The sequence below is a fragment of the Gallinula chloropus genome (assembly GCF_964237585.1).
Source record: "Gallinula chloropus genome assembly, chromosome: 1".
Lineage (NCBI taxonomy): Eukaryota > Metazoa > Chordata > Aves > Gruiformes > Rallidae > Gallinula > Gallinula chloropus.
In genome coordinates this window covers 118,944,017-118,966,577 of record NC_140085.1, presented here as the reverse complement: position 1 = coordinate 118,966,577, position 22,561 = coordinate 118,944,017, and the positions used below count along the sequence as shown (strand labels likewise).

Below are 22,561 nucleotides of genomic sequence, written 5' to 3'. Positions count from 1 at the left end.
GCACGTCATTGCTTCGTGCGGTGACGCCTGCGTTCCGCGCCCGCCGCGGCGCGCACGTGGCGTTGTTGACGCATGGAGGGCGGCGGCGGCGGCGGCGGCGCGGGGCGCAGCCCGGGCCCCCGGCCGGCGTTGGCGCTCCGCGGGGCGCTGATGGCCGCCAGCGGCGGCAGCCGGCTCCTGGCCGCGCGGTACAGGGAGCCCGGGTCAGTGCTGGGCGGGGGGCTGGGGCTGGGGCCTGGCCCCGGGGCGGGACGGGGCCGTGGGTGCGAGCGGCGGGGCCGGGGTCAGCCCCGCGGGGGTTTCGCCGCGCGTCCGCTGCCTCTTCCGCGGTGAGGGGCCCGGCCTTCCTGCCAGGGCTGCGCAGCGGGCAGCCGGCGGCGGCGGCAGGGGGTTCCGCCGGCCCCTGCCTTTCGGGGCGTTCTCTGTGCCTGCGTGTTGCTGGGAAGCTGTCCGGTCTCGGCGGCTTCCCGGCGCGGTTGTGCACCGCGCGGTGCCCGTCGCACCCGGGATTCTCGGTGGGGCCCAGCGGCAGGGCGGGGGCACCGGGCACACGCTGGGACCACGGGAACGGGAGGAGGAACCGCTTCGCTGTGAGGGTGGCAGAGCACTGGCACAGGCTGCCCAGAGAGGCCGTGGAGCCTCCTTCTCTGGAGGCGTTCAGAACACAGCTGGGCACGATCCTGTGCAGCCTGCTCTAGGTGATCCTGCTCTGGCGGGAGGGTTGGACTAGCTGATCCCCACAGGTCCCTTCCAACCCCCACCGCTGTGTTTTTCTATGGCTGGTCTGTGAGCAACGGGGTAGATGCTCATGACAGCTACGTTAAGCCTGTCAAGAGGAAAATACCACGGCTGCTTTGCCAACAGATGACAACTTGTTCTTTTTTGTTTTTCTCCTGTTGGTTATATTTTTAGTGAGTGCGCAGCCCAAGGCTTCACGTTTCTACCGGATCAGTACAACTTTAGGAGCCCTTTTCACAGGGCTAGTCCCTCAATACAGGGGTCAGTTGTGCCAAAAACCATGTAATAATGGCACGTTGCAAAAGAGTTGATGCTCTTCACAGGTAAACTTGTGGCTGCTCTTTTTCCAGCAGTATTAGTTTGCTGTTTTTTGTTTTCAGGGAGGACAGTCTCTTCGTGTATGATTGCATCAATGCGGAGAAGACGACCCTGGGCAATAAAGGGTGAGAAAATTTGCTTAGGCAATCTGCTGTTTTCCTAGAGGGCTCATCTCCTCCTGGCGTTACGTGGCAGTGAAGGTAAAAAAGGAGAGTCACGGGATGACAGGCGATGTCTAGGTGGCTTTTGCTAACCCTGATGGATGTATATGTGTATAGGGTTTTTTTTCTGTTTCATCCCAGAGGGGAGGCTGTACACCTCTATATTTTTCATAGAAACAACAATAGCATAATCAGTGTTTCCCTGTGACTCTTCTTGGTCACCATGTTTATGGAAAAATGCTGCATTTTTTATCAGACCATCTAAGACAGCTGAAAAAAACACAGCTCCTAGAACAATTACATAACTCCTCCTTCAAGTCTGCTCTCTTAAATGAAGAGACTTCAAAACCCCCAAAAGTCTTTCTCTTAGTTTAATTTCAACCACTGCACTTTGTTTTATCACTTTTATTGCTTTCTCCTAAAATTGTATCAAGATCTGCTAGCACAATCCCTAGTTGTTTTTTTTGTTTGTTTGGTTTTTTTTAGCAGATAATGAATGATGTAGACTTATATCTTGCATCAGTTTCCTTTTTCTTGGCTTTTTTCTCTCCATTAATATTCAAGTTGGGTCAACATTTTAAACGCAAGTAGAACTTTTATTGTACTTTGTTCTTCGTGCTCCTGGGTGGTGTGAGAGCAACCATCTCTTCGTGAGGATTTCAGTAACTCTCTGGTTGTGGATTGTTTTCCTCCCAACTAGGCAAGATGGAAAACCAACAGATAAAGGAAGTGATGACATCCTGGCTTTTGCCTTCTCCCCATCAGGAGATTATTTTGCCTTGACAGATGACAGCAAACGTCTGATTCTGTTCCGTACAAAGCCTTCTTGGGAATGTGTTAGCGTCAGGTAAGGGAGCACGGTGTTGCATGTCAATCTGGCTGATTAATGTAGAGCTATAAAATAGTAGTACTTGAGATGTTGTCATTTGTTATCTCTAAGCTTCCTTTCCCTCCTCCCCTGGCCTGTCCCCCCTTGTACTTACTCCAACAATTTAGCGTTCTTGGGAATTCCAGCACCTGTCAAGAAGTGATGTGTGGTATGCCCCACACCAGGAGTGGGATATGTCATTGGTCAAGGAAAAGGTAATCTCTTATTCCAAAAGAGAGTATTTGTGTCTCTAACAACTGAAACTTTATCGGCTCCTAGTGAAACTAAGGCTGGTTGAGAGCAGTGCTGAGCAGTTTAGTGAGTGCACTGCCCATTTCTGTCGATTTGTAGAGAAGGTGCTTTGGGGAGTTTGTGAACTCCCTTAAAAGCCTGCCTTTGGAGATGCTCCCAACCGTTTCCCTTCTTAGTATGGTCCTGTTGAATAAAGAGTCTGTAGCTGTCCACCAGAGGTCCTCCAGTTACAAGTTTTCTGCTGCTGCTTGTGATGATTGTCTATAAGAAAGAGGAAATGAATGACCTTCCTAAGCATGTACCTCAGCATAGAATCATAGAATCACCATGTTTGGAAAAGATATCCGAGATCATCAAGTCCAACGATCAGCCCTACACCACCATAACCTCTAAACCATCTCGTGAAGCCCCACATCTCCCGGTTTCTTTAACAGCTCCAGGGACAGCGATTCTACCAGCTCTCTGGGCAGCCTGTTCCAATGCTTCACCACTCTTTCGGTGAAGGAATTTTTCCTAGTATCCAACTTGAACCCACTCCCTCTTGTCCTGTCATTAGTTATTAGGGGGAAGAGGCCAACACCCGCCTCACTACAACCTCCGACAAATGTGTGGACCTCTGGTAGGTTAGCCAATGTTGTAGAAGGAATCACTGACAAGACCAGAAATGGCAAATTCTGTGTTCTTTCTTCCCTGCTGCCCTACCCTGTACGTCTTGCCTGTAATATGGTGTTGGATAATTGCTGGATGTTTCAGTTTTCTGCAAAAACATCAACTAGGAGCACAGCTGGATTTTTCTGGAACGACACTTCCTCCTATTGGGGAACTGGGAGTACAGGCAGAAGGGTGTCTGCATAAAAAAAAAAATAAATCAACAAAGCTGAGCTACCTGACTTGTGTTGGTGTTTTGTGGCAAGCCGTATAAATGGTTTCACGTGGTGCTAGTCTGTGTAGTCAGCTCATTTCAGATAAGGTAAACTTTTGAATCTTGGTGTTTAAGATCAAAGGCAGTACAGTGAACTTGAAGCAAGACTTTTTCTTGTTGGCAGGGTAACCTGTTCTGAAACTACGCTGTCTGAGCCTGCAATATGTTAGTTGGCATCAGTCCTATACATTTTCCCATTGTTATGGTGTTCTTTAAAACCATCACTAAAAAATACTAGATTTTCTGTCGTCCTCCCTGAAGTACTTTATATTGTTGTTCTGCCTCCAGACAGTCACTGGGTTTCAGAGTAGGTGAATAGAACTGTCCATTCCCTCTGATCCCCAGTGTTAACAGTTCTTTGTTGACACACAGGATGTGGAGGGTTTTGGAAAAGAGGTGTTAACGAAAAGAAATGATATAACTACAGCTGTTACTCAGCAGAAGCATTATAGAATCATAGAATCATAGCATTCTCCAAATGAAGTGATTAAACCTTTTTTAAAGCTTGTTTTGTGACATACGGGTTCCTTAAATTTATCTGAAATGTTGTAAGAAAACTGCTGCCTGGTACACTGGCAGCTGGAACTAAAACTAGGAGATGATGAGGGAAAGTCCGAGTTAAAGTTTGGGCCTTTGCCTGGGCAGGGTACCCATAGGCAGTAGCGCTCTGACTCTGGATGTGAGGAGGAAGAGTCCTTGAGACTCCCAAGGAAGGACTTCCTCTTACACTATGAAGTGGCAACCAGAGGAGTAGTTAGAACGCATCCAGTTTAATGGTCACTCCTTTTTTTAACTCCCACCCCTCCGAGGTGTTTGCTATTACATAATTTAGTCATTTAATAGGTCTTCAAAGTGTTATTTCAGCCCCATACCTTCCCTTAATATTATTCTCATTGTTGCTATTTCAAGGATGTTCTACCTGAAAGCTTTTTGTCTAGTCCCTTAGTCTGTTTAACTGGGTCTGAATCCAGACTTGGTGAATCTGCCAGCCAGAGCTGTTCAGTCTGTGTCATTTTTCTTTCAGGTCTGTGAACAGGAGGTGCACTTCCCTGATTATTACAGCTGCAGAGGATAAGATTCTGGTTGCAGACAAATCGGGTGATGTTTATTCTTACTCAGTCACGGAACCCCAGGCAGATGGAAAACTTGAGCTGGGTCACTTGTCTCTGCTGTTGGATGTGGTAAGTCTGCGCCTCCGTGTAGTTACTGTACGCGCCCACGGTCCTGCTTGTGTCTGGGTCATTCCTTCTTGCTCTTGTCCCAGAGTTAGGAGTTCTTTTTATTTTTTTAATATATAAATGAAGTATGTGGTCTGGATCTTGTCCTACTGAGGTTGTGTCTGCAGAGTTTGGTTAGGAAACAAGCCCACCAAAGAGCTGTTTATTCTGGGAGGTGACTGTTCAGAAAGTCTTCATGTTACGCTCACGGAAGACTTGGTGGTGGAATTTATATGGGTATTCACCCAGACTGGCAATGTGATAAGCTGGGGTTTTTTTTGTTGTTTTGGTTTTTAAGATGGTTGGGACTTGCACCTGTACTGTTGCAGCTCAGTGGCTTTCACTGGACCCAGCAGACAGTATTGCTTTTCTGTGTAAGCAAGAGAGTTACTGTCATAAAGATTTGTGCTTCCATTGTCAGTGGAAAAGTGTGGCTTAATGTTTGCACCTGTCACTCAGAGTCAAGAGAAACAGTTTTTCTCCTGGCTAGGAAGATTTATCTTAAAACAAGCATTGATCTACTGGGCACCAAAATTCTACCAACAGGCACTGAGTCCTGATGACCGATACGTCCTAACCGCAGACAGAGATGAGAAGATCAGAGTCAGCTTGGTGAAGGCTCCTTATAATATTGTATCCTACTGTCTGGGACACAAAGAGTAAGTTTGTTTTGTGTAAAAGTTATTGTATGCAGCTCTTCATTGTGTCTCAGTGGATGAACTTATTGTCTCCTCAACTCATATGAAATGATATGTGTGTGTTAGAGACAAAGAATAGGTTGGGTTGGAAGGGGCCTTTAAAGGTCATCTAGTCCAAGCCCCCTGCAGTGAGCAGGCACGTGTTTCCATCTACCACCTCCCTGGACCACCTGTTCTAGTGTCTCACTACCCTCACTTTAAGAAGTTTCTCCTTCATATGTAGTATGAACCTACCCTCTTTTAGTTTAAACCCTATTAAAAAAGTTTGTCCTTCTCATGAACCCCCTTCCAGTATGGAAGGGCTGCAGTAAGGATTCCCTGGAGCCTTCTCGTCTCCAGGCTGAACAAGCCCAACTGTCTCAGCCTGTCTTCATAGGAGAGATGCTACAGCCCCCTAGTCATCTTCATGGCCTCCTCTGAACCTGCCCCAAGAGGTCCATGTCTTTCTTGTGCTGAGGACCCCAGAGCTGGATGCAGCACTTTAGACGGGGCCTCAAAAGAATGGAGTAGCAGAGCAGAATTACCTCCCTTGACCTGCTGGCCACAAGAGACTCCAGAGCATGGAGACTGGTAATTCAGGGTGGATCTTAGTCTTAGGAAAGAAAATCTTAGGAAGTCTTTGTGGTTTGAACAGATGATAATGTAATGTCATCTTGATTCAGATCTGAGTTGTAGGTACTTTGGTAATACAAAAAATGAAATGGCTGTTTCAGCAGGAAGGGCAGAGCACTCTTTCTGCCTGCACATTAGACTGCAGTGATCTGCTTAATGGTCCCATAAAACAGCTTCAAGGAATCACAGTGTGGTTAGTTACCTGGCCTTTCTAGTAGCTGAGAAAGGGACTTGGTGTTTTTCTTGAGATTCATTCTATTGCTATAGGCAAGAATATTAAAGCAAGTAGCAGGACATGTGGAAGCTGGATCATAGGTGATACCCCTGTAGAAAGATTATGTGCTTTTCTGTTAGTAAGCTTGGTAAAATGCAGGGTTTGCCTTGTGTAAAAACAGGAAGGATGATCCTTCCCTTTCTTCTCCATCCTGAAGTGAAGGTCATTTTAATTGCAGTGATCTGAAGAGTGGAAGGCAGCTGTGAGTTATGCTGGTGGGATTCAGATGTGCTCTGACGTGTTAGGAAGCTGGTAGTCCTTCTGGTATTGCAGCAGGAGTTGTCTTTCAGCCAGTCTATCGAGATTTCCTTTTCAGTCTACAGGAGGGTCTGTACTTTCCCTTTTCTCAGCAGTCCTTTGCCATTTGAGTCTTTTTCATGGGAAGATAGACTTTTTAAAGACTTTATGTTTTGCTGCTTAGAACATTTATTGGTTGTGGTATTTTCAAAGTCTTTTGACTTTGTCTTTCACCTCTCTGTGGTTTTGTGGGCTTTTGGAGGGGTTTTTTTGTTGTTGTCAGTTGTTAGGGTTTTGTGAGTATGTTAAAGGGGGGTTGTGCAAGTTTTTTGCGTGGCCACTTCTATGTTTTGAGGTCCACAGTGACAAGGTAGCAGAGAAAACATGACCCTGCATAGGTCAGAACACATACAATTCTGCTTGTCTGGCTGCTGAGTTCCTTGGGGATAACAACACCCTTCCAGGCATTTTCTTTTATAAGTTGATGCTGCATCAACATCAAGAGTTAAAGGAAGACACTGGATGACTTGAGATATGGATGGCAACCTATTTGAACTTGCTGACTGAATTGTTTTAATAAAGCATTTGAGGAACTGATTAATTTGGAGCTTCAGTCTCATTTCCATATCTGATTTTAATAACATGATTTGGTAGTCTAACCTGTGTAGAATTGCTGTAGAATAAAAGCAAGAGACCGCTCCTGTCAGAGATCTAAGTGGTCTTTGATCAGTGTCTATAGCACGCTGGCAGAGCTGTGTCTGATGTTTCCACCTCCTGTGTACACAGCCGGGCTTTGTGGTGGATCGAGCTCGGTGGTCAGGAAGACACATCTAAACGGGAGCCGTAGTGTCAGCGCAAAGAGGCCGCTACTGGCTGCGGGGTGGACAGGCACCCGGTGTAAATTGATTGAAATAACATTTAAAAATGGTATCCTGGGCTCCATCAGAAGAGGGGTGGTCAGCAGGGAAAGGGAGGTGATTGTCTCTCTCTGCTCTCCCCTTGTGAGGCCCCATCTGGAGTCCTGTGTCCAGGTCTGGGGTCCCCAATACAAGAAAGATGTGTAACTGTTGGAGAGGGTTCAGAGGAGGCCACGAAGATGATTAGAGGGCTGGAGCACCTCACCTACGAGGAGAGGCTAGGGGAGCTGGGCTTGTTCAGCATGGAGAAGAGAAGGCTGCAGGGGGACCTCATTGCAGCTTTCCAGTACCTGAAGGGAGCATACAAACAGGAGGGGAATCAACTTTTTTAAAAGGGTAGACAATGGCAGGACAAGGGGAAATGAGGAGCGGACGAGGGAGCTGGGGCTGTTTAGCTTGGAGAAGAGGAGGCTGAGGGGAGACCTTATCACCACCTACAACTACCTGAAGGGAGGTTGTAGAGAGGTGGGCGATGGTCTCTTCAGCCAGGTGACAGGAGATAGGACAAGGGTAAATGGCACAAAGCTGTGCCAGGGCAGGTTTTTTTTTACTGAAAGAGTTGTCAGGGCCTGAAACAGGCTGCCCAGGGAGGGGGTTGAGTCGCCTTCCCTGGATGTGTTCAAAAAAAGGGTTGATGAGGTACTTAAGGATATAGTTTAGCATAGGATGGGAATGATTGGACTTGATGATCTTCAAAGGTCTCTTCCAACCTTGTGATTCTGTGAAAACTAAAGGAAGGAAGGTTTGGATTAGATATTAGGAGGAAGTTTTTTACAGAGAGAGTGGTGAGGTGCTGGAACAGGCTGCTCAGAGAGGTGGTGGATGCCCCATCCCTGGAGGTGTTCAAGGCCAGGTTGGATGGGGCCCTGGGCAGCCTTGTGTAGATCCAGGCCTGGAGGTTGGTGGCCCTGCCTGTGGCGGGGGGTTGGAGCTCTGTGATCCTTGGGGTCCTTTCCAACTCATGCCATTCTGTGATTCTATGATTTAGGAGTGAATAAACATTGGTTATATAAAGCAGCTGTAATGGTTGTCTTGTTTGATGGTCCTGGATTTTTTTCTTTCAGTGGGGTGCCTGGTGATTCTTGCTGGTTCTGTTATGCATCTGTGCACCTGCCATTACTGTTTCATCATGAAAGTTTGTACCGCAGCCACCAAATCTCCTCCTTCTACTTTTTTCCTCTTCTTTATTTTAATGGCCTTAAAATTATGCCTGTTTTCAAAAGCAAGACTGTCCCACTCAGGTATCATTCTGCTCAGATCACTGTGTTTTAAGTTGCCGAGTTCTGGGGTAATAACGAACTCCAGAAGTTCAGATCCTCATCACTCAGCAAAGACAAGTTGTAGTAGACAGCAGTATTACATACTTGTCAAAAGCAAAGTTTCTGGCTGGATGTTGACACTGGTGGTTGATTGCCACGTGCTTGTTTTAAAATTTTCTGAAAATTGCTTTTTAATTGTTTCCAACTGTGATGGGAGAGATGTGGTACTCTGAAAGCTGAGTCATCACTGTTGTGTTTTAAAAGCATCTGTTGATTCATATTTTTAATGTGCACAGTGAATTGAGAAAGGGGAACAGGCTACCCAAGTAGATCTGTCTCCATTGGCATTTTTTGGTGTAAATGGCAGTGTCCTCAGTTGGGAGGAAGTCAGTAAAATTCCTTGAGTGTGCAAATGGGAAATATTTTTTTTCCTGTTAAGTAGAAAGTCAGTAGTTTGTGTACCATATCCACAATATTCAATATTGTAGATGTATTTTTTTTTCTTCTTCCTAATTAGCTTGGTGGGTTTTTTTTTATTATAAGGTACCTTTTTAAAATTGGTGGTTTTGCTTATTGTATATGTTTAAAGACTAGAGCGTCATGCAAGAGAGTTCAACTTTCGACTGCTTTCTCTGCAGGTTTGTAAGCAGAATACTTGTAATACCCAACTATCCTGATCTGTTGTTGTCAGCTTCTGGGGTATGTATTGCAGTTTCTTCAAAAAAGTATTTTTCTTGAAAATTTAGACTTTAAAACTACTGTTTGCATGTGTTTCCCCCAAGTTCCTTGGGATATTTGGAATAACCTCTCACAGTATTAAACATTCTCTCTTTCTCCCTCCTTTCTCCCCCGCTATCTCAGCTTTCTGTTCACAGTTCAGCCATCCTATTGCTAGATCATGCATGAGCTGTTTACTGTGTTTATAGCAAGAATAGCTTCTTAGGAAGAGCTCTGGCATGGAAGAATCACAAAGCCCTGTGTTTCTTCAACTCTTCTTCTGGAGCACAGACAAACCAGTCATTGGACTATTAAATGACTTTGAAGCAAATGGGTATTATGCCAGCCTGCTATGATAATGGGTGTCTCAAGAATGAATGGCCCTAGAATTACAGAATTTTTAGAGCTCTGAAGATGAGAAAATTGATCCCTCTACATCTCCCACATCCTGCTAGATGTGTTCTGAATTACGCCTTCATCTGTATGTCCTCATAGCACATCCAGTGCATGTCGCATGGTTATTGCAGTGCGGTGCTACACAGTGTTTGAATGAGAACTGAAGAAGTGAATGTTCCCCTGCCTCTGTTCCCTGCCCTCTGCCCCTTTCTCAAATTGATGGCATCCAGCTGTCATGCCAGACCTTTACAGAACACAAGTAGGTGGAGTTGGTCTAAAAGAAGGAAAACAATATTATTTGGTTCCCAGACTATCAAAACTGCATAGGAAGCTAATAATGTTTTCTGTGAAGATGTGAAGAGCATAGTAATTCTTGGCCTTTGGTTTCAGCTGCTGCTCTTGCTTTCTTATAGACTCTCGCTCCTCAGATTCATTAAGCAACCCTGGCGTTAGTGTGGTGTGTGGCTGTATTTCATTCTTAGCAAATGCTCTTTGATGATTCTGTTTTTCCAGAGAGGTGTTTAGCTTCTCTCCGGGGGGTTACTAAATCAAATGAGAATTTGGGTGATAACAAGAGTGGGGGGTGGAGAAGGGCAACCTGAAAGAATTGCCATTGAAATGCTGAGCACATGTGTTACTGTGCTGTTTGAGAGCACTCCTCCAGCTACCCAATTTCCACTTTGAAAGGAGATTTAAAGTTAGCATGATTGAATAATTTAGGGGGGAAATTATGTTAATTAAAATGCTTTATTTGCAATTTGAGGTCTTAACTAAGTGACTATTTAGCAGCTTCTGTGGGAGGTTCTTCAGGAAAATAAGATTTAACTGAAGGTCATGAGCGGCCTGTCTGCCTGAGGTGCTGTTAGTAATAGACTTGTGTCTGCTTCTGGCTGTCCAGGACTCAACTCTGAGACTTTGGGAGTACAAAGCTGGAGAAGAAGTGTACTGCTGTCATCTAAACAGCATCTGTGGGTCTGAGACAACCAAAGCTGACCAGGTATGTCCATGTGTATTGGTGCTTTTGCTGTCCTCCCAGGTATGTTTCTAAGGGCTGCCTACCTGTTGGTGGGTTTGGAAGTTATGTGGGACCTAGAAATTGTTACAATAGCCTGGGATTTCAGAAAAGTTAGAAAGTCCTTGCAATCCATTCCTGTGTTTTGTTGTGCATTTCTGTAATGTGCCAAGTAGTGACACTGGTTGGAAAAACAAGCAGATTAAAAATAACCAAAAAACCCCCAAACCAAACAAAAAAACCCCACCCTGTAAGTCTTCCCAAGTAGAAGTTCTGCCCACTGGACAGAGTCTTGGTTGGGGTTTATTTTTTGGTTGTTTGGTTTTTTTTTTCCCCAAAACCACAGGTGCCTTAGTCTCTTAGTCAGAAAATATATTGTAACACTGGAAAGATCTAAAAATTCACCCATTTTTAAAAATACTTAGAATTTTAAGGGATAAATTTGCAAATTATCTGAGCGAAAAGAACCTTTTTAACATTTGTAACCAGTCACCTGCAGTAGTGCTGTCCTGTGGAGTCAAGTCCTTTGGGTTGTTCTGAAGTTGGGCAGTATCTGAAATTTGAATGTCTGAGTGCTCTGTGGAAACTGAATACCCTGGTAGCTCTCCTTAGCTTGCTGCCTGAACATGAGTATGCGTTTGGGGAGCTGCTGGGCTTTGGGATGCTAATCTGGTGTGAACAGTGGTTCTGGTGGTAATGGATCTCTGGTTTCGTTCATTCTTGTCATGTGATGCAGTAGCAAAACAGCCCTTTTTCTTGCCTCTGCAGGGTGTATTGTGTTAAGCCAGCTGCTAATCTGTTGGGCCTGTTCATCTTACCACCATCCTGCTGGGTGCGTTTTTCATGTGTCTGATAACACTTCTTTCCCTGAAGGCCGCAGCCATCTCCCAACTGTGACTAGGAAGTCTGTAGCCACGCATGGCTTTTCTGGGGGATTCTTTGTGCAAATCCTATCCAGGTTGAAATGGAAAAGTCTTGTCTTTCCTCCCTTGTGTTTTGTTGTGGTTTTGGTTAGTCACTGTGTTGTGCTCAGCTCCTCCCAGCATTCGGGAGGCATTCCTGGGGATCTCGGAGATTCTTGGCTGCCTGTTTAGGCCTGGCCTGATCTTGTTAGTGGGATTCCCAGTTACTGAGCTGGAACCACAATCCATGGAAGGATTGAGCTGCTAAGGACAGACCTGACAACTCCAGATTTATTTCTTTGCGGAAGACATCAGCAAGTTGTTCTTTGTGTTGAAGTACTAATGGACAACTTTGCATCTGTACATAAACCCAGCAGGGCAGCCGCTTGCATGGTAGCAGTAAGAGCTTGGGTACAGGAAATCTTGGGTTTGGCCTAGATTTCCTGTTAGCAGGAATTCAGAGTATGGAGGTGGATGATTTTAACCTGTTCCTGAACTTGAGGGTACACAGGAGCTGGAGACCTCTTGTGTACATCTGCAAGGTCTCTGGCTTGTTTCAGTTTGAGTGTCGTGCTTAAAATCTTTGAAGTAGCAATTGCTGAGATTTTTTCATAAGCAAACAGTGGGTGTACCAAATCAGGTGACAAGCCCACCTGGCTAGTAATCTCTTATTGTCTGGGTGCAGCAGAGGAAAGGAGAATTAAGATTGAGGCAAACTTAAAAACATCACCATGTATAATATTCTGGAAATAAGTGGCTTGGGGAGTTTCAAAGCCAAAATGTTTTATCTTTGTGTTCAAAAGTAGCAAATGAGAGTGCTTTGTTCAAACAGCGTGGTTTGATAGCCATCTAATCCATGTCTGCCATAATGTTGTGAGGCATTTCCTTTGGAGGGAAGAGTGGGTTGATTTTAGAATACTTTGCCTTCTAGCTTTATTGGATCATTGAGGACTAGTAAGCAACCAGCTGTCAAGTGGGGAATTGCATTATTAATTTTATAAAATGTTACTTGTTGCTTAGACTGGCTTAGCATTTAGCAAGATAGCTTGAATGTAAATTAACAGTGCTTGATCTCACACTGAATCCTAACTCTTGCTTACAAACAAGTTTATACAAAACGATATGATAAACCTCAAACCTAGCATTGGATAAACTAACAAAGGTTAGTGGGGGAAAAAAGCCCTTGTTGCTGCAAGCAGGAACTGATTTTTAAAATAATCTCCAACTCTCTTAGAGTGTTTTCAAAGGCTTTTGTATGTAGTTCAGTACTTGCCTTGCCTCCTCACACACCTGATAAAATCCCTTCTGTGGAGTACTCTTTATGGAGTCTCTCAGCAGAGATTTGGAGTGCCCTTTGAGGGTTTCTGTTTACATCAGCGTGAGTAAGCAGTGACAGGAACTGTCCCCAAACTGGGTTATTAACTGCTGTGTTCTATTTATTAAATCATATTCCCACAGTGTTAGGCAGCTCTTCTATCCACTGCCTAATGTGTCTCCTAACAGTGGTCTTGGAAGCCTCAGGCTAGCCTGTTCCTTGAATCTGTGAAATTGTGCTTGCTGCCCACTCTTATGGGCGTTTTAAAATCTGTCTCCAATGACACTATATTTGAACAGTGCTTGTGGGCTGCAGAAGACTCGGTTGACTTCATGAGTACTTGGAACAGTGATGTCCCAGTGACTGCAGACAGATAAATGACGGATTTTAACCTTACTGCAGCGCGTTGCCACCTTTGGGCAGTATTGCTACACAGCTGTCAGTATGTACTTCTTCAGAACAGCTACTGTCTCGATGGCAGCAGGACCAGAGGGAAAAGGGAGACGTGTTTTGCTGGCATTGTAGTGCTACAAATACCAGAGAAGGCATCTGGTCATATTATTTAGTCGGCTGTGCATCCAGGTGTATCAAAGATCATCCTCACAACCTAGTGTGATGTTTATAGCCTGAATTTAAGGGAGCAATCTCTTGAGTCAGCACTTTGTAGGTTGTAACTAGCACGCTGTCTGCAAATGACTCGGGCAACCAAAGATCAGATGGGGATATAAGTGGGGTTTTTCTCTTTTCATTTTTACCACTGATAGCCCCTGTCAGTGCACTGAAGCATGAAATACAACTTGAAGCACAGTGATAGTAGAATCATCAGTAATGGTGGGTCATATGAGCACGTAAATGTGGGCTTATTTTGCTTGGCAGATGATGAATATGTGTCTGTTTTGGGAATGTAGGAGTGATTTTGAGCAGCATAGCCTTGGCTTCAGCTGATGGTTTGCAGATCCTCACTTAGTTTTCCCACTAGAATGGGAGTAATCCTCTAATTTCATAGTGCTATATAAATATTTTTTCCTGCTTTGGAGCTTTCACCTCATCTGATCCTCTTGACAGCAGAGGCTTGTTTAAAGTCCAAAACATGAATTGCACAACTCTACCACAGTGCTCTGGCATATTAATTTTTTGCAGGGCTACCTCTTCTCACAGATGATACCAAAAGCTAATTTTAAGGTGTTGGCAGGCTGATAATAGTGTCATATAAATGCTGAGTATGAACTAAACATCTGTTTATCACAGACTGCTCTTGTAGCTCTTCTTGAAGTTAACTGATTTCATAGGCTTGTCCTTGAACGTGATACTACTCTGGGGCTCCCGTTGGCTTTGCTGGCTGTTAACTTGCCCACTTACATGGAAACAAAAGAGCTTGCAAAGAAGATGCATTTTCTTGTCTCTGTCCAGCTGTGAATAACACTCAGTTCAAATCAGAAAAAGCCGCCTCCTCTCTCCCCTGGCGGGGGTGGGGGAGAGCTGCTGCATACTGCAAGTTCACAGAACCCTTTGTCTCTCTGACAAAGCGCTGGGGTGTGTAGGTGGGCGCTTCGGAAGGCTGTGCTTGCCCTGTGTGTTTGTCATGAGACAGGCAGAGCTTTGTTATTGGAAGTAAATATCACAGCTTTGGGTTTATATATCTGTCTTGGCTTGTTCCCTTAAATGTCTAAAGACCCCACTGGTGGTTTGCAACAGGAGCTGGCAGTTCTACTGCAAAGCCGTGGTGTGCATGGCTCCATCCTGTAATTCCTACGTTTAGCTGTATTAACAACAGAGAACCTTTCAGATTCAGCCCACTCACCCTGCCTGGTGCTTGAAACCAGGGGATGAGGATGTCTCATACCTGTGTTAAACAGGGGTCCTGGGTCCCAATGCTAAATATGGGCTAACAACTCAATATTTCAGTGCTCTTCTGTCCAAACACGCAACAAGAGTATGAGTGGAAAGTGCGTGTGTGGTAGTGTTCTCTCTTCCCCCGCCCCGCAGGAGATCGTATCACACAAAGGACTGTTTTTTTTTCCTCTTATACGCTGGAGATGCACCGTGTAACCCTGGTTTACAGCTATATTTATACCACTAATTAACTTTCTTTCCTGCAGTTGGTTCATCTTTTAGTGGTTACATTGTGTACTGATGACAAAACGGTTAGCTTCTGGTCTTAAACTTGCTGACTCAAATGTTTAGAAACTGTACAGCTTGTTTTGCTTTCCTACTTTGATTGCACAACTCCAAAAACAGGCACCCTGACTATGCCTATACATCAGCTGGTAGCTGAAAGGGTAAAATCCTGTGACTACTCCCAAAATCAGCTTCATCTGGTGAACCAGAGGTTCTGTCTAGTGACCAGCACTGTGTTAGGGAAAGAGGTGAAGGCTGGAAAGGGGGTGAAAGAGGGCTTGAGGATGCATCTGTATTCTGCCAGCAGAATGTCAAGATGTATTTTCCCTGTCCTGAAGGGAGCAACTCACTACTGTAGTAGGAAGCTTATATTAACCATAAGTGCCGGCGTTACTGCTACTTGTAAAATATAGCTGAGAAGCAGCCTCTGCAGTTTCATCTTTCACATTATATAAAGGGTACTTTTAAAAGAGCACCCTAGGGCACCCTCTTGCACTTCCTCTGTTCCTCCCAAGTTCTTACTTCCCACTCAAGGAGCCTCAAATCAGTTGTTAGATACTTCAAATTGTATACTTGGTGCAGTAAAGATATTTTTCTGATTCTCTCCCAGAGAAAGCTATGTATCTTCTAAATGAGGAGTGTGGCGTGGGGTTTTGTTGTTGTTGTTGGGTGTGGGATTTTGCTTGGTTGGGGTTTTTTAATGAGGAAAATGGCCTCAGGAGGTCCTGCCTTGTTCTTCAGAGTATGGCTTCATCCAGAGAAGCTGAAAACTCAGACAGTGTGGCAGAGATATTGGTTATGCATCACTGTCTCTCTGTTTTTTAACAAACACAGCAGCAGCTAATGGCTTGTGTTTATAATCTGCAAGTTGCTAGTGTGATATCCTGGCTAAGCAGACTTAATGTTGATGGGTTTTGCCATTAGCATTGCAGGAGAGAATGTTTGAAGGTGGTGTACTTTTCCTTCATCTGTTAGCTTGTCTATTAAGAGTGGTTCACTAAAGCCTTTGCATTTGATCTCTGTTTGGATGGCTGTGAAGGGAGAAGTATGGAAAGCTTCATAAAACAGCAAACACTAGTATAAAAATACACTTGACTGCAGTTTAAAGGTAATTATGTTGCTTAACGTGCTGTAAATTAAGACATCTGCTAAATTTTGAAGACATGAAATGGAATGTGCATTTTCTGCCCATAAATGGTCTCAACTTACAAGGATGTTTCTTTTTCTTTTCCTGATAGAAATACCCTGTGTCAAAACTAACCTACTGCTGTCAAGATGGCTATGTTGCCATTCTGTGTGACAGGTAAGAATAAATGAAACAGTGGCTTAAGTCATCACAGCTCCTGCAAAGGCAGGAGCAGCTTTTCCTGTTGGCTGTCCTAACTTTCCTTTAGCCTGCAGTACTCGGTACTGTGGGTCTCCCACAAGGACCCTCTGAGTCCGTATTGTCCTTGGTCTGAGTGCAGAGGTGAATGTGAGCCTCAACTTTTGAAGTTAAATTTTGCAAACTCTGTGCCTGGTTTCCCTGCTGGGGGGAAAGGCAAGGCTAGGATGCACCAGAGCCCTGCTCGGTGCTCAGGATGTCTCCCTGAATCCCCATGTCTGACCTGTGTGTTTTGGGTCCCGTTTTGTTCAGGGTGCTGTGGCGATGGAGGGGCCATACTTCTGTTACTGTGCTCTGCTCCTGTCAGTGGGTTTGGCCATTCTGTTCAAAACCACAGCGCTGCCTCAGTGTGAAATGTGGAGAGGCTATGTTGAATTGTGGTTTCAAATGTGTGTGTTTGTGTGAAGAGAGAGTGCTTGGGAGCTGAAGGGCCTAAGCACTGAGGAACCTTACAGGTCCAGTGGTCTGGGGACTGTCTTACAGCGATGGACAAGCCCTCTTCTCCTCCCTTCCCACAGCACCTTAAGCTTGCTGAGGAAGCTGTTCTTCCTGACAGAAGCTTGCCAACAGAGAAAGGAGAGATTGCCAGAGCTGCCTGTACAGTGTCAGTCAGTCTGCCCCCTCAGTGGATTTACTCTGCACCAAAGCAAGGAGCCTTAGCTGCTTCCCATCACACCTTCTGCAGGGGCATCCATACTTCCCCTAGAAGGAAAAGCCATGTCAGCTGAGGGCTGTCCCCATGTCACTTAGCCCAGAGGCCATGCCTTACTCTGTGTCAGGTTTTTATTTCTAGCTCTGCATCCCAGTGTTTCTGAACAGTGCTGCCATGTGGGCTTGGGAGGGAGCCAAGGTGCCCTGCCTCTCACACTGGGGACCTGTTGAGAGAGGTTAGGAAGCTCTGCACATAGGAGAGTGAGTGGTAATGGGTGAAGTGGGGATGGGTAGAGTGCCAGAGTCCTGTTCTTCAGCCGCGTCAAGGTTTCCTGTCCTGCTTGTTCCCTCTCCCTGGTGTGTAAATCAATTCTTGTCCTATTTTGACTGGTGCAGAGCGACATACGCCTTCAGCCGAAGTCCTGTCGGCCAGTGTGGCATGATAAGCGCTTCTTACATAAATCCTGAGTAATCCTTGTGAAATTCCCTTTTACTACCTTTTCTTCTAAAGAAAAGGCAGCGTTGACTGCTTTTTCTTTCATACAGCATTTGAAAAGCCATTGGACATGTTAGGTATTTACAGCTTCTGCCTCAGATCACGTAAGCAAACTGCACTTCAAGTGCTGGAGTATTTTTTGCAATTCCTGATGACTTTGCTTTGGCTCTGTTTGGAATTACAGTGGGTGTTTGTAGTGTGCTGTGGAAGTGATGTCTGTAGGTGGATTTGGTAATAATGGTAATTAAGTTTTTCCTCTCAAAAGTATTCCCACAGTCTACATCTTTCAGCTTGATGCCATTGCCCAACAGCTAGTTTACAGAGAGCAAATCTCTCTGAAGCATAAAGGTTGGGACATTGCGTTTGAGGAGACGGGAGACCTCTGGATTTTGCAGGAGTGCAGCGAAGCTCCTCTTCAACTGTACAGACAATGTGATGGCCAGTGGAAGGTAGGGGCTCTTGTTACGTGAACATCCTGAATGTTTGGTGTTGGCATGAGGCCAGAATAAAAATGGAGTAAACAGTGTTCCATGAAAGATGAATAGCACACTTCTCTGTTCATGTCTTGTGCACGTCTCATTCTGCCTCTTACCTGCATGTAGACAAAGCTGCCCAGAGCTTGGTGTGAATACCAGTCGCTTTTCTGGTGAAGCCAACATCTGGCATAGCAGGGTCAAGCAGAGTGGTTGCCAGCTGTTGCACTCAGTACTTTAAAGCACTGCCTGTGCTTTCCTGCGGCCTACACTTGATTATTTAAAAAAACTCCCAGAAAACAAGAAAATCCATTTGTGGTTTGCTGAGGAATGCTTTCCACACAGCCTTCCCTGTGTCTGCTTCCAAGGGATTCTTTGGGGAAAAAGGCATTCTGGAAGCATTATGGGGAATTATTTTTTTTTTTCATTTCCCCCCACCCCCCACCGAACACGGAGTCAAACTGGAAGGACATGGGACGTGCTGTCACGTTCTTTGTAAGAGCTTATTAAACAACTGGAAACACTTCTTGCCTTTCTAAGCCCACACCTAATTATAGTGTAGTTGTGAAGTGGTTTTAAGTTAAACTTGCAGGTATGTTCTTTGACCCATATGTGTTGCTTGTGATACTCCTTTTCCTCACAGGTTAGTAAGTAGGAGCCTGTTTTCATTTCCTTGAAGCTGCAAAGCTTGAATGTGTGCAGAACACGTAATCTCAGGCCGGGTTTCTATAGAAGTCCTGGAAAAAGGACCCTGAAAGAGGTCACGGAGGGTTTACACTTGCTCTCCTTTCACTGAGCTCATCTGAAAGCTGTTGCTTTTGTCAGTGTGCTGTGAAACACGAGATTGTTTATTACTCCCAAATTATCATGCAGTGTTCCTTCTTTTTCCAGGCTGTAACAGATGACAAAGGATTACAGAAGATGTCAAAATATCTTCAAGACAACTGGGCAGCGTTTGAAGGTGAGAAATTTGGCCTAAAGGCCCAGGAAATGCAATTTTTACAGCTAAAGCATAAGATTTAGGAGCAAGATTCAGGGCAGTTCAGCTGACTGTTGAAATTGCTTAATCTTCCACGTTTCTCAATTCCATCGCTCCATCTGGTATGGAAGTGAGTGTAGATCATGAAGCGTGTTCAGGTTACTGTTATCTCAGAATGATGCAGGTATTTAGACCTAGAGTTGTGGCATTGTAACTGTTTGACACAGCCACCTTATCGCAGGGATGTATCTGAACGCCCTGTGACGGCGCTGCTGGAGGCTGCCTCGCTGCTGGGATACTGCTGTTTGTTATCTTGTCTTCTCTCCTACCCGGGCGTGACCCTTTATCAGAAGTACAGTGGAGATAGTGAGAATGGAATAGGCATGGGAGGAGCAGCTTTGCTGTAAAGATGAGCCATTCGGGTCCACCTTGGCAAGGCAGGCTTACCAGGGTCAGAGGGTGTGACTTTGGATGGTATCACAGATGAAATTGATTGGTGTCAATTTGTTGGTTCATTTTGTTCTTGATTTCTGCCCCACCCCCAGACTCTGGCAGAAAAGTAGTACATGGTTTACTAGTTGAGAAGCATCAGGATTTCTTGTATTTGAAAAACAGTAACTTTATATAGAAGTTGAAATTATGACAGCAGTGGCTGTGGGGTGGAGAAGGGTTACAGTGTGTGCTAGTGGATGTCTCATGTATTGAGAGTTCACTAATTGAAATTTCTCTCCTGTACTTCGCTGGGAGTCTTCTTTAAAAAAGGTGTTGGAGCCCCCACTGGTCTGTCCTTGGTGATCATACATAGAGAAGGAAGAATTCCAGGAATGTGCAATCTAATGTAAAGTGTCCTTAATAGCTGGTATCAAACTGGTTAGGGTGTAGCTGTCATTAAGTTGGTCATTAAGTTGTCAGTAAGTTGGTAGTGTCTTTGAAATCTAAGAGGAAACCAGGTCCTCCTTTGGAAGAGAGAGTGTTTGCATGTAGATGTTGCAGACATGATTGTTACAGCCAGGCAGTTAATTAGAAGTATGAGTTCTGAGTGAAAATGAGCAATAGAGAAGTAAAAAGAGCAGGCAGGGGAAGAGGTTCTGGGCATAATTAGTCAGTGTGGCAAATTGCTGTGGTGCACGGTAGCTGGCTACATCTACAGCTGGGAAAGGACTCTCAGATGACAGGGTCTATTATCGTTAATTAGTAAGGGGAGGCTCACTTGATGAGCACTTACTCCAGTGCATAATTAGTGCTTGAAAAGGTAGTTACTTCTTTTAAAAAAAGGTGATCATTATACTGTTTAAAACCAATCTTAATGCCCGTGTATTGTCCTCTTAGAAACTTGTTTCACCTGATTGCTGCCTCTGTAGGATTTAAGACGTGTAGCTCAGTCTTGACATACACGTCAAATCGTTTGACGTTCCGTTATAACTGATGCCAGAAAAAGATGGAGAAAGATTTAGAGCAGGCTGACCAAGTAGAGAGTAGTGTGTGTTTTCTGGCTGACAGCACACAGTACCTCCCAGCACCAAAGGCCAATAAATTGGGTACTGTGTGCGTGCAAGACACTTGAAAGTAAAAGCATGTGATCTGCTGAGTACCATCCAGGAAAGTTGCTTTGTTTGCCTAGCAAGAAACTAGAGGGTGCTGTACATACATAACTGTGGAGTAGCACAGTGCTTCAGGACAAAACCCCAGCAACTACTGGATTTCCTTGCATTTGCCCTTTAAGATCAAGAATTTTTAGAAGTGGGAAAAGAGTAGGAATGCAAAAAGAATTAGAGGTAACTGGCTTTGCCAGGTGCCGCCCTAACAATCTTTAGAAACGTGGACCTAGCCAGGTAGTCTCATGTTGTGTTATGTGTGGAAACAATCTGATTGGGGGTTTGGGAGAGCAATTAACTCCCTGTTAAAGACTTCTAAAGGTCCAGTCTTGGAGATGGTGTGATGAATGTTAATGCTGAATTCACATTAGGTGTAACAAACCCGTTGGAACAATGCCTAGAAACATGTATGTGCTGTGGGATGCGTCACTCTCTGCAGTCTGTGTCTTTGGGCTCCTTTTTAAATTAATGCTCTAGGAGGCAAGTCAGCTAAGCACAGTTAGGTAGCACATGCCCTTTGCAGTGCTGAGGTCTTGGGGAAGAACTCCAATGGGATGTCTAGCAATGGAGGCCTTGAACTCTGCAGGTGACTGACGTGTAAGGAGAGCTGCGTGCTGTGCTCTCTTTGCTTCAAGGCCAGGTGCTTGCCTCTGAATTTTTTTTTTAGCCAAAAACTGGAGGCTGTGCTTGGCTCTGTGAGTGCTTAACAGACCACTTCCCAATGTATGTCAGGTTCACACTGTGTAAATGCTGGTATTTAATCAAGTGGCTGGGACCACAGTAAATGAGTTGAAATGCCAGCATCTAGAGTTACAGTACGGGAAGTAATCAAGGAGATCGCCAAGGGAATAAACACTCACCTTGTGCTCTTGCTTTGCCCAACTGCAGGTTTCGTTGGTGCAGAGAGCCACTTCAGCAGTCTCTACAAGGCTTCATTTGATAACATGGCTGCCTACCTGCAGAAGAAGGAGGAGAGGTTACAGCAGCAGAAAAAGAAAAAGCAGGGTCTGCAACACGGTTCGAATGGGCAGGCGAAAAAGATGAAGACTGAGGAGTCGGCGCTATGACGCTTTTGTTAGCCTGTAACTTTTACCTTCCTGAAAGGAACCGGGGGGACTGGTTTTAAATGCAAAGCGAATTATTACGGAAGAAGCCTGGTTTGAACTTCAGTTCAGATCCAGGTTTCCAGGTAGTGGGATAACGACAACATCCTGCTTGAGCAGATAATGCATTTACAACACGCCGGAGCTTCCAGCAGCGTGCAGGCAGTTCAGTCCCAGGGATCTCTAACGCGCCACACCTGTGTGTTGGGGATGGAGTTTCCCTTGAGACAAGGTTTTCTTTTTGCCTACTGTGTTCAGGCTGTCTTCTCCAGGTGGAAGTGCACTCATTAAAGTCAATGGGATTTTTTTTTTGGTTGGTTGGTTTGTGGGTTTTTTTCCCTTAAACTTTTTTAAAGGTCTGTTAATGTAACTTGGTGTGCCCGGCTATGGGAAAAGGGATCATAGCAAAATTCTTGTTGGATATGACTTTGCCATCTCTGTTTCTACCCTGTCCCTTGAGTTCATATGATAGGATTCTGCCTGGCTTCCAATCCATTGCTTCTTACTTGTGGCATATCTGTAGGAAGAAGTACAAAAATACATTTTATACACCAGACAGTGAAACGTGTCAGTCAGCTTTGTGCCACTTTTGATCCTCCAGTTGCAATATGATCCTAGTGTGTGAAAATTATTTGAGAGGCCTGTAAGCAAAACTTGGAGTTCGTTCTGCTTTTTTTTCCAACAAGAACTCTTTCACCTTGCAGTTAGCCAAGAAGTGCATCTTTTTGAAAAGTTTCCAGTAAGGGTCCTGATTGCATGTTGCTTCATCACGGGGCAGAAGATGGTGCATTCATCTACCAGGTGCCATCATGTCTATATGGAATATATTCTACTCTATAAACCCAGGTGTAGAAATCTGTACAATCCATTAAAAGTATTCAGAATTAGCTTGTAAACCTCGAGTAGTTCTCTAGGTCTCTTTATATAGTTGTTCACTCTGGAGTATC

General features: G+C 44.9%; 1 protein-coding gene across 1 annotated transcript; it reads left to right on the top strand.

Moving 5' to 3' along the window:
• Positions 1 to 60: 60 nt before the first annotated feature.
• On the top strand, positions 61 to 21,927 carry WDR4 (WDR4 tRNA N7-guanosine methyltransferase non-catalytic subunit). The gene is made up of 11 exons (XM_084272865.1): positions 61 to 203; positions 1,119 to 1,181; positions 1,918 to 2,064; positions 4,284 to 4,440; positions 5,023 to 5,135; positions 9,112 to 9,172; positions 10,485 to 10,583; positions 16,172 to 16,236; positions 17,730 to 17,913; positions 18,829 to 18,898; positions 21,400 to 21,927. Exons 1-11 carry the CDS (start codon positions 73 to 75, stop codon positions 21,576 to 21,578), a joined length of 1,269 nt encoding a protein of 422 aa, XP_084128991.1. The 5' UTR covers positions 61 to 72; the 3' UTR covers positions 21,579 to 21,927.
• Positions 21,928 to 22,561: the final 634 nt, after the last annotated feature.